Below are 15,832 nucleotides of genomic sequence, written 5' to 3' on the forward strand. Positions count from 1 at the left end.
TTAATTATTTTTTATAATTTAATTATATTAACTCTTTGTCTTGGACTGTCTCTTTCCTTATTCCTCTGTTACTTTTCTTATTTTTATCTCCTCAAATTCCTTCTTCTTTGCATCCAAATCATTCCCCCTTCATTTTCTCTTTAAATTTTCATCTTTGACAGAAAAAATGATACCAATTATTTACATTAAAAAGTTAATTCTTCTATATCTAAGTAATCAATGTGATAATTTGAAAAAAATATTTTTAAATAGATAAAATATAAAAAATGATAATCATGAAATTGAATGAAAATATCTGAATAATTTTTAAAAAAATATAAATATAAATTTAATTTTCATACAGTAAAATTTTTATTTTTATCTAGGTATATGTTTGTTTTAAAATATTGTATTTTCAAAACATATGAACTAAGTAATTAATTTTAATAAAATAAAGAAATTAAATAATAAAATTTTTTAAAAATATAAAAATTAATTAATTTTATTAAAATAAAATAAATAAATAATAATTTAATTATCATTAACTAATATAAAATTTTACAAATAGATTAAATAGTTTAATTAAAATAAAATATAAAAATAAAATAATATGTTTTTAAAATACAAAATTAAATAATTAATACAAAATTTTTCTTTTTTAATAATTATTATTTTTATAAATTTATAAATAGTATAATGATTAATTTTTTACTTATTTATAAAATATATATATATATTAATATAAAATTTTAATTTAATTTAGAAATAAATTAAAGAGAGTCACAGGTATAAAATGGAAGGTGCTCTCCATTAAATTATAGCACCGCCATCACCCCCACCATACGGAAATCACACGTAGCTGTCCGGTTAGTGCGCTGGTGGTGGCCCACCCTAATCACGCTCTCTCTTACTCCTCCTCGCTGACTGCCTGCTCACTCAAATACCAAAATAAAAATAAATAAATAAAAATAAAAACAACTGATAAACCACCACCATCTCTACTTTAACTAAAAGCCCTTAGTTGTCATTTGCAGACACATTGTTACTGTCTCTCTCTCTCACTGCTTCAAACATCAAACCCTAACCATATTTGTATGAGCAAATTCAAATCTTTAATATATATAAGAAATTGGAATAGTACTACTGTAAGCAAAGGCTTTCAATCTTTCTGATTCTCCAAGTCAATTCTTCTTCTTCTTCTTCTTCTTGGTGTTGCTTCGCTTTCCTTTTTTTTTTTTTTTTTACTGTAGAAACCAAACCCACTGATAAGGAAGAATAATAGGGAAATGGGAGCAACCAACAGAGACCTAGTTCGCCACCAAACATGCTATGGCTGTTGGCATGAAGGACCATAAGCTAAAAGAAGTTTTGTCTTGCTATTGTCTGCATTGTTCTTTGCTTTGCTTATGGGAAAGGTTGGTGTTGAAGAGGAGCAGCCATTGCCTACCAGTGATGATAGTTCTCAGCAAAATGTACAGAGGAGATCCTTTGGATGTTGTGGTTGTGGGTTTAAACGCATTTATAGGCTCATTCGGCTCAGATGTGTATTGGTGCTTCTGTTGTCTGTGGCTTTGTTTCTCTCTGCTGTCTTCTGGCTACCTCCCTTCCTTCACTTTGCAGATCAGGGAGATCTGGATCTTGATCCCAGGTTTAAAAGTAAGTTTTTTTTTTTTTTTTGATTGGCTGTTTTAATGTTTAGATTTGTAGATGTCAACAGTCTATGGCAGGGATAGATCTAGATTTCTTTCTTTTCTATTATTTTTCTTCAGATTGTTATGGTTGTTAAGCTGTGTTTGGTTGATGAGAAAAACGGTGTGGAATATACCAAATTGGTTTTCTTTTCTTTCAATTTTGCTTTTCCGAGGATTGTCTGACTTTTAGGGTTTCATAGGTAGTTGCGATCTGTTGGTGGGCATTGGGTTGGTGAGAAAATGTAGAGAAGGAAAGGGAAGTAAAAGATTTTTAAATTCCATTTTATTTTCTTTTAGTTAATTCTCCAGAGTTCGGTGGAAAATTAACTTAACTAGAGTGGACTGTTGTTTTGAACGGGTCCAGTTTCCTGAATTTTTGGTTAATTAAGAAGTATGAATGGAATCATTAGTATCAAATTGTGGTGCTTCGATATTGAGCTGGTGGTCTATTGCATTTCTATTTTAAGTAAACCTGTGGATTTGCGAGGACACATACCTACATCTTAGGGATATGAATTACATGCGAAATATGGATGTTATTCTCTTAAATTTTGATATGGTTGATATCTTATTTTGCTTGTAGCTAGTCTGTGTTTCCTATTAATGTAATATTCTTCGCCAATACTCATTAATCCGGCTGAGATGAAGTTTATGCTTGGAAAGCCAATATAACACTATCTTAACTATGTGGATAAAGTTATTCTCAAAAAAAGGAACCAAAAAAAAAACTATGATGATAAAGTTTCCATTTCTCTTTCACTCTCTCTGGCTTTTCATTTTCCCTACACCCCCATCTGGAAAAAGATGTCATGAAACTACTTTAACCTATAAGCTTGAACTTGTAGGTGAGGGCCATGAGAATAGTTTTATATCTCCAACACATCCCTGCACGTGAATGTCCACTGGATTTGGAGCGTGAATAAGCACATGTCCCCTTCACCCTGTGCTGAAATGTTTAATTAATAAATGAGGGTGGCTAGATTCGAACGCTTGACTTTTTGGTCTAAGAAACTCTAATAAAATATCAAGAAACTACTCAACCCAAATGTTGTAGGTGAAGGCCACAATAATAATTTTATGTCTCTAATAGATCCAAGCTCTAATTCTAGTGCTTTGAACTTAAGGCCTCTAAGTTTGAATGTGAATTTGAATTACTAGGTTGTTTCCTGTAGTCATAAGGTTTCCCATTTGATTTCAAAGCTCTTGCATGGACCTAAGGATGTTAGGACTATGTAGTGCTTATGGAATTGACTAGCTGGCTGACTAATTTGATCAATTTCCTAGCATTTAACAATATTTATTAATTTTAGGTGCTAAACTGGAGCTTTCTTTAGAGCTGCTGCTAAGGGCTATCTTATCTATAGGAGTTTGTATTCGCTGCAACCTTTGTTTTTGAATGAGACTATATTTGTTTCACAACCCACTGGTCAAGAGTAAAGTAGTAGAAGGGTACTAATAGGCATACTTTACTTTGCATTTACCATGCATGGAACAATTATTTACTGTTTTGTAACATGTTTTGCTGAAGAGGGTTATTATAATTTTTTTCCTCTTTTCGGGTCTTTGATAAATACATACTCTGTATATGATTAGATGTACTGATGCTTTAAAACTCATTCATGTTTTGAAATATCAAATAATATTTATTTGCTTTTGTGTGCACTGCAGAGGCTAGTGGAAAATGTAAAACCATTTTGTGGAAATAAATGAACACATTTGAAATGGGTTAATAAATGTAACTGCATTTGAAAAGGGAATATCCTGATTGGTTTGGGTGATCATTTGTGTATCTATCTTATGCTCATGATGCATATTGGCTTAGTAGAAATTGAAATTGTAAATTTATATTCCTTATTAGTAGGTGTGATGTTAGATATCTACAATGATACTAAACTCTATCAAATTCTTGAATTCTTCTTCTTTTTCTTATCATCATCATCACCTTTTCTATGGAGTAATTTCATCATATTGTCTTTACTAAATAGCACAACATGCAGTATGTGGAGGCATTCAAGCATCCGTTATAGTTCATGTGAGAAGTTAAAACCTATGTTCCACATATACCTCTTCTTTTAATTGGAATGCTGTGATGTTGAATAGGAGCCTGCCACTGTGCTCTATTTGTTGATAATGGCAAATACATGATAAAGGTTGCTTTTACAGTGTGATTTTTTTAGAAGTGGTTAATAGGCCCTAGAAATATGAAATGGGAATGTATTGAGTAGTTCCATGTTGGTTTAGTATGATGTTTGTTATAGAATTATATATTGTACCTTCTCTTTGACCTAGTTGCGTAAGCTTTTTTAGTTGGATTCCCTACATACACGATATCGTTCCATCTTATATCTAAAATGGAGCTCGAGTCATGTAGCTGCTTGAGTTTATAGAGAGTCTGAAACAGGTTTTTTGAGCTAAGTTCAGCTACATGTTTATATTTGAGATGGTCATGCATGATATAATTGAAGTGATGTGTGATATGGTATTTGTGAGGAAACAGAAGTGGTATGCCCTTTTTTTTTCTTTTATCTTGGTTTTTTTTTTCCCTTGACATGTATTAGCATCATTATGCATCTTGGAGATGGAATACCTTGTGAGTTCAATTGTATATTATGTTGCCTACAATTTATTTTGACTCTAGATATGCAATCATTCTCGCTGTGTATATGGTACTAGAGATTCTGTAAAGACTTGTCATCAGTCATCATAGGGAATTTTGTACATTCTTATATTTTCTTGTTGTGGCTGCATAAGTGCTATCTCCGTGCTATGCTAAATGTGGTGGCTTTAAGGCTTGTTTTATTGACAAAGCTTGTAATTTTGTCAATGTAATAACTGTGCGCTCTAAACCTTCCAATAATTTATCTGTTGCTATTGAAGCCCATTTTCTGCCAAAAGAAGTCTCAGGATGGGCATCAAAGTCCTTACTGAACAGACGATGAGAAAAACAAGGATAGGGTCTTTTTCTCGGGATGTGAATGTTACTGTGTTTTGAAGAAATGAGAATCTATGTTGTTCTAAGAGGTTTCAGAGGATGTCTGGGAAATAGTAAATGGAGTTGATGAATAGCGAGTTGTCCCAGTTCAGACTGTTTTCCTCCCATTTTATGAGAATGACATGATGATGGTTTTTGTTGATTTCTTTACTCTGCACTTGGGTCAGTCGCCTTGATTTCAGCTAAGATCCTCTCTTCCTGGCCAAATTGAATGCATTTAATATTTTATAGATAGTTTTAATCAAATTAGGTTTATTTAGTTGGTTTTATTAGGTATTGTTACTATGAATCTAGGATACATGCACCTTCATTGCCCTGATCTGGCATCTAAAGCCTGAAGGCCTGTGCCCACCTTGGGCCTAAGACTATGTGCCTGGATGTCGCAAGTTATTTTGCGGTCGCCTGGACGAACACTCACCGAAATGGGAAAGAGTAAGGAGTCGCCACTTTAATTTTGAGGGAAATTAAAGGAAACCATTTGCACAAAAAGTAAATCAAAAGAAACCACTTCGAAGCAGAGATTCTAGGTTCGGGGTTCATATACGGACGGGGAAGGTGTTAGGCACCCCGCCTCGTCCCTGTATGAGGGTAAATAGATTTAACATTTTACAGATTAAAATCGGAAGTTAGGGAGGTTAGAATGATAATGTTAATCCCTTGATAAAAGAGAAAATTTGATTTTTCACTAGTTCGGGTTACCCAGATACATAAGTACATGAGACGACCCTTAGTGAGTTATGTTGCGTAGCGGTTTTGGTTTAGGGGATCACTTTGCGTATTGTGTTGTTTTAGTTTGAATTCGAGGGAACCCAGTGTAAAAACCTCTCCCGATCTCTAGGAATTATTTGCTTAAATTTTGAGCGGGGAATCTCAAATAAGAACTCTCTTCCGATCTTCGCATATTTGTTAAAATTTGATTTGAGAATCGGATAAGAACTCTCCTCCGATCTCTTAAATATTTATGAAAATTTTTGATTGAGAACCGGATAAGAACTCTCCTCCGATCTCTTAAATATTTATTAAAATTTTGATTGAGAACCGGATAAGAACTCTCCTCCGATCTCTTAAATATTTATGAAAATTTTGATTGAGAATCGGATAAGAATTCTCCTCCGATCTCTTAAATATATTAAAATTTTGATTGAGAATCGGATAAGAACTCTCCTTCGATCTATTAAATGTTTATTAAAATTTTGATTGAGAATCGGATAAGAACTCTCCTCCGATCTCTTTAAATGTTTATTAAAATTTTTGATTGAGAACCGGATAAGAACTCTCCTCCGATCTCTTTAAATGTTTATTAAAATTTTGATTGATAATCGGATAAGAACTCTCCTCCGATCTCTTAAATATATTAAAATTTTGATTGAGAATCGGATAAGAACTCTCCTCCGATAAATATATTAAAATTTTGATTGAGAATCGGATAAGAACTTTCCTTCGATCTCTTAAATATATTAAAATTTTTGATTGAGAATCGGATAAAAACTCTCCTCCGATCTCTTTAAAATTTTTGGTTGAGAAATCAGATGAGAACCCTCCTCCGATTTCTTTAAATTTTTGGTTGAGAAATCGGATAAGAACTCTCCCCGACCTCTTAAAATTTGATTACAATTACATATCATGAGAACTTAAGACTAAGGATTCTGGCATCCGAAGACGCCGGGGACCCGAACAAGGCTTTCTTTTAGCCCATTGGTACCTTATAACTAAGGAAAGGATGCCAGACTGAATCTCTTTCGACTTCCTTTGTGAACACCTTACTAGTACTTTTGGCAGGCGATGTCCGATCTCTTTTCGCCTACTGGCCTGGATCCGATCTTACCTCGATCCCCCATCATGCCAGGCTAAATCCTGAGCTTGTTTAATGGTTCGACTCCATGACTTTTCCTCCAGTTTATTATCCAAACTTTTATTATTCTAAAGAAACTCTCGTATCAAAATACGACTATCAACCTTTATTAAACTACCTATACGTTACCAGTAACTAGAACACCCATATTTGAAAGATAATAAGGCTAAGAACAAACAAATAATATGAACTGATGTAATAAAGGTAAACTCAAGAGAATAACCACCCTCGTGAAACTCTTTAACATGAAAACAAATAAAGAAGCTTGATAAAACAACGGTTCAGACGCTCACCTGTGGGGGGGTTGAATCTATCGAGCTAACTATGGAGTCACAAATATGGTAGAGCTGCTTGCTAATAGCCTGGGGACTAATGCTTGCCTTGTAATGAAGAGTACCAAGTTAAAATGTAGTCGAACCGAAATGACAATAATCGGGCTCGAATGAGATTGAGCTTGAAAAGTAAGAGTGGATATAAAGATGATGAAAACAGAATTGAAGCTAAAAGAGGGTATCGCGGAGTAATAAATAAACTGAAAATGAAGAGTTTCAGTGTCCAACTCCTTCAAAGAAAATACTTTAGAAAATTGGTTTTTGAAGTTTCTTCTATGTTGAAAGATTAAAAATAGCAGAGTAGCAAAACTGAATCAATTTTCAGAGCTTTTCCACTATAATCACCACCCTTTTTGTTCTTCTTCCTTCTAACAATTTTCATGCAGGTATTTATAGGGACCGGGGGCTCCCGATGAAGGGTCAGGATTTCCTTTGAGGGAGATGGAAGGTTTGGATTTTAAAGGACACGATCTGACGTCTGAAAATTGAAGAGAATCAAAATGGACGGTCGAGATCTTATTTAAAACATTTGTCCTTTTTCTTTTCTAATCCAACGGCTCAAAATCCTCTTATCAAGGGAGATCTGAGGGCCGAGAATAAAAGGTGCCGGTCTTGTCGTCTTCTCTTTGATCAAAGGGCTCTGGGCTTGTCCTTACAAGTAAGATCAACGATGGAGATCGAGATGTACAGAACTGTCATGACATATCCTGGCATCTGTCAGCAATGTGGGCGGTTCTGCAAATGAGGCGTGCGGTGGAGATTTAATCTCGTCTGCAACGCTTTAACTACCTCGGCTCTGATTATGACGACAGTTATTGGAAGTTGTCTTATTCTCTCTTTGCTTTCCGATCTCCCATCCCTTCCGATCTTCCTAATACAATCTTTTTCCGATCTCTCATACCGGGCCCCTCTCCCGATCTCTCCCATTCTAGAATCTTCTCTTCTATCTGAGCTGGTTTAGTCAAAGCATTTATTCTTTCGGTTATCGAGGCATCCGCTTCGTTTTCCGCTAGCAATAAATGCTCAAACCTTTCTCTATATATATACCTTCAACGGGATATCCTTTTTGCATTTTATTTTCTCCTCTTTCTGCTCCTCGCTTTTCCTATTCTAACCGCTCCGGCAACAATCCCGGCTATGGCAGCTGCTTTTGATCTTTTTTCGATTGTTCACTTTGTTCATCGACTGAAAATTTACGACCTCGGTGATCAGAAAATCACGATGGCTACCTCTGATGACAGTGAGAGAACCGAACTAATTTATCGATCTAGATCGAGAATATCGATCGTGTTCATCTCGAGTCGGTCGACCGATATAATCGGCGAACAGATTTCGGACGAGAAGACAGTTAATTTCCCTCTTATCATTGGTGACTGCCCTTCGAAGTTCACTTGGCTCCTCACCACATCGGGTGTCCCGACAGTGGCTCGGTTTCGAGCGATAACATTGACGATGACCTCTCCTATCCTCATGAGAGTCATAGTCACCCCATATGAGCTGTACATCTATCCGATGTCGATAGCTGGTTTTCTGATCAAATATATCTTTTGATTCAGCCACGAGACTAGGCTTTGACATAGGTCTTTATTAGGTAGGATGTACCCCCGATCTCTAGAGATCGCCCAAATGATATAATCTGACCTTTAACGTAATCCGATCTATTGAGATCGCCCAAATGATGTAATCAGACCTTTTGGAAACGAGATTTCATTTTGCCAATTATCATTTTATTATTATTGCATTGATTATTTTCCGATCTCTAAATGTGTTTATCCGATTCGATTCCTAACTGAATAGCTCTTAGCCTATCTGTGATTCTGAACATCTGCCTTAATTCGCCTATCTTTAACTAGCCGATCTCCCCTTATTTATTTATGGAGTTTCTGGAATGTTTTTGCGACGTGTCAGAAAAGCTGGCGAATCCCACTAACCGATACGCCGCTTGGAATACTGTGAGCATTAAATGCTCAGACGGGTATAAATAGGGGATGGGTCAGTCAGTTGCTCCATTATGTCATTTTTAGCATCTCGCGAGCGATTCCAAAATTCTCTCGTTTCTTCAAGTTCTTCCGACACCGATCATACTCCGGTAAGGGTTTTGATCTTTCTTTTAATTAAATTTTCTCTTTTCTTTGAAAATGAGCGGCGCCGAGGGTCAGAGAGCGACGAGCCCCCCTTCCGTTCATGTCTCGTGGTCGTCAGATGAGGTTGAGGTGGTCGGATCAAGCGGGCGATCTGAACCTCCTACGACCTCCGTTTCAGCCCATGGTCAAGCGGCATCCTCAAGACGAACGCATTCCTCAGGGAGAGTCAGGGAGAGAGAGCCTCCCCGTGGATGAGCTACCTTCCATCCTTCAAGAAATCGATCTGCAGACGATTAGCCAAGAATACAATCTTCGGACCGACTCATACGAGCTTATCAGATGCGATAGCGATTTCCGAGCCGATCACTTCTTCGAAGAAAATGATATGATCATGGTATATGAAGAGCAATTGAAAGCCGGGCTGCGGTTTCCTCTTGATGACTTCTTCAAGGAAGTTCTGAAACTCCACAAAGTATGTATAGCCCAAGTACATCCGAACTCATGGCGGATCCTGGTAGCCTTCAGAGGCCTCTGCTGAGCTAAGGGATTTAGTCCTACAGCGAAGGTATTCGCCGAGCTACATAGGCTAACTCGTCGAAAGGAAGACGAGTACTGGTTCTTTCAGGCGAAACCGCATTGTGGGCTCTTTACCGATCTGCCCTCCTCATTGAAGAATTGGAAGAATCGCTTCTTTATCCTGAGGAGCAAGATTCCGAACAGTTTTGAGGGTTTCTCGCGTAGCTGGTTGCATCTGGGCCCATCACTTCCGAAGCACATCGCCCTGAGTAGGGAAGAGGGTGCAATGGTGATGAAGTTAAAGGATCAGGCGGCCAATCAGAAGTTCTCCTGTCTAGATGCGGTGACAGCCGAACTGCATCATTGGATGATGCGGCTGGTTACCGGGGAAGAACGCGGGCTTCAGCTCTCTGACCTCGGCTTCGGTACTTTCTATATTTCTTAGCGAACTCACTGACTTTTCTTTGTGCAGGCATGGCGAGCGGTGAGGCCTCCAAAGAGAGCCGAAAGCGGAAGAGAGAGGTCTCCAGAAAAGTGCGGGAGATGAAGCGCGCCGAGGCCTCTCAGACGCCAAGGCATGATACAGGGGAGATGCAAGGAGGCTCCTCCCGACCCTCGGGACCGCCGATCCCTGTAGTAGAAGTGGTTTGGTCTCCTCCTTGACAAGAAGAACCACCACCTCCAACGGTTGCTCCGAGTGCGGAAGGGGGTCCTTCCCAACCTCCTGCAAGGACCTTTTCCCGCGGCGCTCAATTCCTGATTCACTCCCTGGAGAAGAACCGAACTGTTCGAGAGAATTCGGGTTTGGCTAAGGTTTTGGGGGCCTCCATCTGCCTTCAGGAGGATCGGAATAGGCTGACCCCGAACAGTCTCAACGATATCCTGACCCAGACTATGAGCCTGAGCGTGGAGAGTTTGGTGAACCAACATATCGTCCGGGAAAAGGCTCATCATTTAAAGCAGGAGATCCAAAAGATGGGTCAGGAAGCGGCTGTCGCCCGAGCTCAACTTTCATCCGCCCGAGAATATATAGTTGAAATTGAGGGGCGGATGAAATTCTATGAAGATAAATTGGTCGAGCAGGCTCATGTTCTTGAAGAAGCTCGGGCGCTCCAAGCTGCTGAAGTCACTCGTCTCACTGAAGAACTCAGAGCAAAAGAAGAAGAGGCAGTGACGAGGGAGGCGGTTGCTTATGTGAACGCCCATGGGGACCTTTTGGCCGAGCTCAAGAAGCGTTATCCCGAGGAGGACTTTTGCTGGATGGTGGACCTTGCTCCCCAAGACGAAGAGGATAGCGAGGAGGAGGCTGAGGGTGATAGAGAGGGTGAACAAAATGTAGAACAGGCTGGGGGTGATCCTCCAGCCGAATGACTTGTATTTTTTATTTTGAAATGAAATGAAGTTCTTTCTTTTGTTCAATGACTTGATGAGATCGGAAAGTATCTAACTTGTACAAGCGCCTGACTGTCTGAACCAATTAGAACATTAAACTTAAAAGTGATTATTAATCTAAGCATAAGAGGTCGGAAAAACATTGTAAGCGTGAGATCGGCTGAGAACAAACACCGCACGGGACTTAAGATTATTGAAATTGGAAACCTGATTTGGACACTTAAGATCGGAAGCAACATCAAGCTGGATTAAAACCTTAATTTTATTAAACAATTATCCACAACGAAGATTGGACCGAATTGAAACCTTAATTTCATTTAACGATTATCCACCATATTTATAAAATGGAGGTCGGAAATGTGATCGGCTGGCGAGGTGACTCGATAATTGGTTTGAGAGATCGGTAATGAATTAAGCGACCTGGAGACTTGGTGTTGGTTTGGTCTCTTTGAAGAGAGATCGGTAATGAAGTGAGCGACATGGAGACTTGGTGCTGAGGATCGATTTCAAAGTCTGTTGATTTCGGGGATCGACCAAAATATGGTGTCGACACTGGAGATGATTGGTATCTATAAAAGGGCATCCGTAAAGCACGAGGCTCCTTGCTGTGTAAGGTTTAGGGAGGATTGTCTATTGTACACGGCCTTCCCCCTACTTTTTTTGCAAAGAGGATGTGTCTACCACTCAAACATGTGACTGGAAGTCTTACCTTTGTGCTAACCTTACCAACACCATTGTTATTGGTATCTATAATTTTCTTATGTATTATATGTATATCAATTGCCATTAATGATTCCTATACATCAAAGATTTAGTTGACATAATCTGAGGTAAGAGCAAATGAAATTATCCCTTTCGTGCTACTGCAATCATGGCAAAGCAATGCTATTCAATTTTGGCTACATTTATCTAGTTTCATTTCATTCATGAGCATCATATTTTTATATGTATGTTTCCTCGAAGTCTGCAATTCTCACTTGTTCATTTCACAACATTTTGTACCTAGTCATAGAGGATTGACCTTGATGATGTGAACATGTAGAGCTTATCAGTGTACTTTTGGATTTTTGATATTTGGATGACTGATGATGTTTGTGTACAGATCACGATATAGTAGCAAGTTTCAATGTCAGAAATTCAATTCCCTTTCTGGAAGACAATATCTTGCAGCTTGTGGACGATGTTTTTTATGAGATAAGCTCTCCTAGCATCAAGGTTTATCTCTTCTTCTTCTTCTTCTTCTTCTTTTTAAATTTTTCAATAAATTATATACTTTGATTTAATATAAATTCATTCTTTGAATCAGGTGGCTATATTGTCTCTAGAACCTTCAGTGGAACCAAACACAACAACGGTTGTGTTTGGGGTTGATCCTGATGCAAAAAATTCAAAATTATCATCAACTACTCAAAGTCTTATCAGGGCCACTTTTGAGTTTTTGGTTGTAAATCAATCATTCAGCTTGACTAAATCCTTATTTGGGGATCCATTCTCTTTCGAGGTGCAAAAATTCCCTGGAGGGATCACTATAATTCCACCACAGAGTGCGTTTCTTCTGCAGAAAGTGCAAATACGATTCAACTTCACTTTGAACTTCTCTATTTATCAAATACAAGTAAATTTTGCTGAACTAACAAGTCAGCTGAAGTCAGGCCTACATCTAGCGGCTTATGAGGTTTGGCAAATCTTCTTCTCCTCCTCCTCACGTTTGATAAGTAGTTTCATTTTCAGTGTTCTTTGTGCATCATTTTGTCTATGTTAGAGCACTTAATCCAATTCAAAAACCAAAGCTGTTAGGTGGAGTGGGTTATTCTGTAAGACTATATCATGCCATCTTACTTTTTATGGTTAACCGATATAGGATCTTTAATTATACACGCCTTGACACACTAGGTGCTATCAGCACACTAGAGAATTCAACCTAATTGACATGATACAGTCATACACATTTGCACCCTATTAGTTCATGTTGAAATTGAATTGAACTTGAACTGAACTGGGCTATCTCATCTTTAACCAATTTTGTGGAACTGAATTGAAGTGAGCCATGTAGCTTTGTTACACTTACCAATGTTGCACCATGGCAGAACATTTCAAAATTGATTTGGGCCCAGCTATCTGAACATTTTGACTAAGGATAAAGTAGCAATTTGTCCCTTGAACTTGTCACCAAGGGACAAATCATCCAAAATTTTTTGGGCAAATTAGCTTCAAGTTTTATTGTTTTGGGCAATTAAGTCCCAAAATCTGACTAAAGCCCAAATTTATGCTCTCAGTTCAGTCAGAATTAGGAGTTAATTGCCCCAAAAATAAAACTTACAGCTAATTTGTTGACAAAGTTAATTGGGGTGATTTGCCCTTTGATGACAACTTCAGGGCGGCGGATTGCTACTTCATCATTTTGACTAATGTGGTGGAACTGAATTGGACTTGAGCCATTTTTAATCAATGTGTGATTTTCACATGTGCTGAGTTGTACAAGCACATTGTTGAATTCAACCCAGTAGACTTGGTGCATGTTAGCACCCTGCTAACTCTTGGTGGAATTGAACTGAATTGAATCCAGTTCATGTGGCAAAAAATGGGGATGTACTTTAGTTCTGATAATATGTTTGGCCAGAAGCCTTGTTTGGTGGAGAGACCCAAATACTATGTTAGTCTGTCTTATATTTACAATCAAATTCTACCAGTATGCATGCTTTGGTTACAACTTAAATGCAATGTCTCTGTATTTTAGTTTGGTAACATTTTAATTTTGTATGTAAGAATTGTTGTTTGGACTAAAGGAAGTGGTCAGATTGGACCTTTGATGTTTGTGTGAAGAGTAGTTGAAGATAGTAGCACACCAAGTTTTTTCTGATGATGAGGAAGGAACTCCTATTTTCAATAGTTTTCTATTCAAATGTTTTATTTCATGGTTAATCAATTGAGACGTGATTGTCGATTATTCTGGAGAGTTAATTTACTGAAGGCCTTAGAATGTGTCACATGTGTAATTTTCTTGTCTATGCAGAACTTGTACATAAGTTTATCAAACTCCAAAGGTTCAACGGTGGCTCCCCCTACTACTGTTCAGTCATCTGTTGTATTGGCTGTTGGGAATACTCCCTCAATGCAAAGGTTAAAGCAACTGGCTCAAACCATAAGAGGTCATTCAAGGAACCTTGGTCTGAATAACACTGTTTTTGGTAAAGTTAAGCAAGTGCGTCTTTCATCTATCTTGCCACATTCACTCCATGGTGGCGAAGGCAGTCCCTCACCTTCTCCTACCCCTCTCCCTCATCCCCACCACCATCACCATCACCACCATCACCATCACCACCACAACACATATATGGCTCCTGTAATTTCGCCTGCACCTGCCACTCAGAAAGGTTCCCCTGCACCCTTTGAACATTTGCCTGGCCCACCGAAAAATCCACCTGCTCCTCAGAATAGTAAAGCAAAGCCTCCTGATTGCCAACTTGGGCGTAATAGGAGGTTTCCAGGGAATGGCAGAAAGCGATCTTACATAACCCCTATGGTTTCACCAAATATTGCTCCTCACTTTCCTTCTCCCTCGCCAGAACCTCACATCAATCACCCTGCAGTGTCACCAACACCTGCGCCAATCTCCCAAACAGTTCCTGCATCTAGTCCTTTGCCAAATGTTGTTTTTGCCCATGTCCAGCCTCCATCAAAGCCAAAATCAGGAGAAGCACATTCGGATGCACTGCCACCAGTTTCACTGTTACCATCACAATCACCATCTTATTGTAAGTACATTTAATGATCTTATTAAGGTGCATCCATTCAAAGTTGATATTTTGAGTAAAGATTTAACACTTACATTTATCTTTTTTTCCCTCCCCCAATTCCCTCTAAATCTGTTTGCTGTTCTAGGATTATTCATGCTCGATAATTCATTCCGTTCATATGATCTGTTCCATCATCATCATCTTGTCAGCCAATTTGTTCATTACTTTATTGTTAATATTCATTTCATGCTTATACCATAATGTGGATTAGCATGTGTAGATAATGCACCAATTTTAGAACCAGAGTGGTTTTATTTGAGTGGATGTCAGGTATTAACTGTAGTACTCAAATATCCTACTTTTGCAGCATCTACAGGTTTTGCTGCTGTTCGATGGGCAATTTCACTATCCCTAGCTGTTGTACTACTACATTTATAACAAAGAAAAAGAAGAAACAATCTATTTTCTAGTTAAAGTACTTCTCTGGATCGCAACTGTATCATTCAATTCAACTGAAACAGACATACTGGAGGAGTTTTTGTAACTGAGAGCAACGCAGAAGGCGTGCCTCACATCTGAGTGGATACATGTTGTTTTTGTGCTTGTAAATATTTGATTAGAAGTTCAGCTACCATATGCATTCTCAGGTCAAAGTCACAGAGGTGACAGGCCCTTGATTGCATTGCTGCTGTTGTGTATTCCCTACTGCAGAAATGTAAGGAGGAAAAAAAAAAAAAAAAAAAAGAGAAAATTCGTGCCATATTTCCCTTTTGATTCTGATCCCTGCCAATTCTATTAGGTATGATCTTTTGGAAACCAATGAGCCACTCGTGTTTCTTGTTCTTGTTGCTATACAGAATTCAACTTCCTTTTGTTCCTGATCCCTGCCAATTCTGTTGGGTATGATTTTGCCTTTCCTCGGTTCTCATAAGGACTTATAGATCCTCTATCAAAATTACTAAACTGCCATTTTTATCTTGTTTTGCCATTTTACCCTTCACTCCATTTTTATATTATTTAAGTGTACAATCACACTATTATTATGAAAATATCTTATTTTTATTTATAGCAAAGACCATAGCAAGAATTCTACCCAAGTTTTTGTCCTGTCAGAAAAAAATCTTGACTTTGTTACCTCTCATTTTCTTTTATTTTTTAATAAAATAAATATTTTATTTATTTTATTTTTAGAGAGTTATTTTTTCTAATTTTTTCTTTTTTTCTATGAATTTCTTTTCATTATATAATGTTTAGTCA

General features: G+C 37.8%; 1 protein-coding gene across 2 annotated transcripts; it reads left to right on the top strand.

Moving 5' to 3' along the window:
• Positions 1-978: 978 nt before the first annotated feature.
• On the top strand, positions 979-15,335 carry LOC110667669 (uncharacterized). 2 transcript variants are annotated; one of them, XM_021828581.2, is made up of 6 exons: positions 984-1,124; positions 1,230-1,635; positions 11,941-12,053; positions 12,145-12,513; positions 13,852-14,593; positions 14,943-15,335. In XM_021828581.2, exons 2-6 carry the CDS (start codon positions 1,386-1,388, stop codon positions 15,011-15,013), a joined length of 1,545 nt encoding a protein of 514 aa, XP_021684273.1. In that variant the 5' UTR covers positions 984-1,124; positions 1,230-1,385; the 3' UTR covers positions 15,014-15,335. The 2 variants fall into 2 exon arrangements, with proteins under 2 accessions (XP_021684272.1, XP_021684273.1); XM_021828580.2 differs by having other exon boundaries at positions 979-1,635.
• Positions 15,336-15,832: the final 497 nt, after the last annotated feature.

Source organism: Hevea brasiliensis, chromosome 5 (genome assembly GCF_030052815.1).
Source record: "Hevea brasiliensis isolate MT/VB/25A 57/8 chromosome 5, ASM3005281v1, whole genome shotgun sequence".
Classification (NCBI taxonomy): domain Eukaryota; kingdom Viridiplantae; phylum Streptophyta; class Magnoliopsida; order Malpighiales; family Euphorbiaceae; genus Hevea; species Hevea brasiliensis.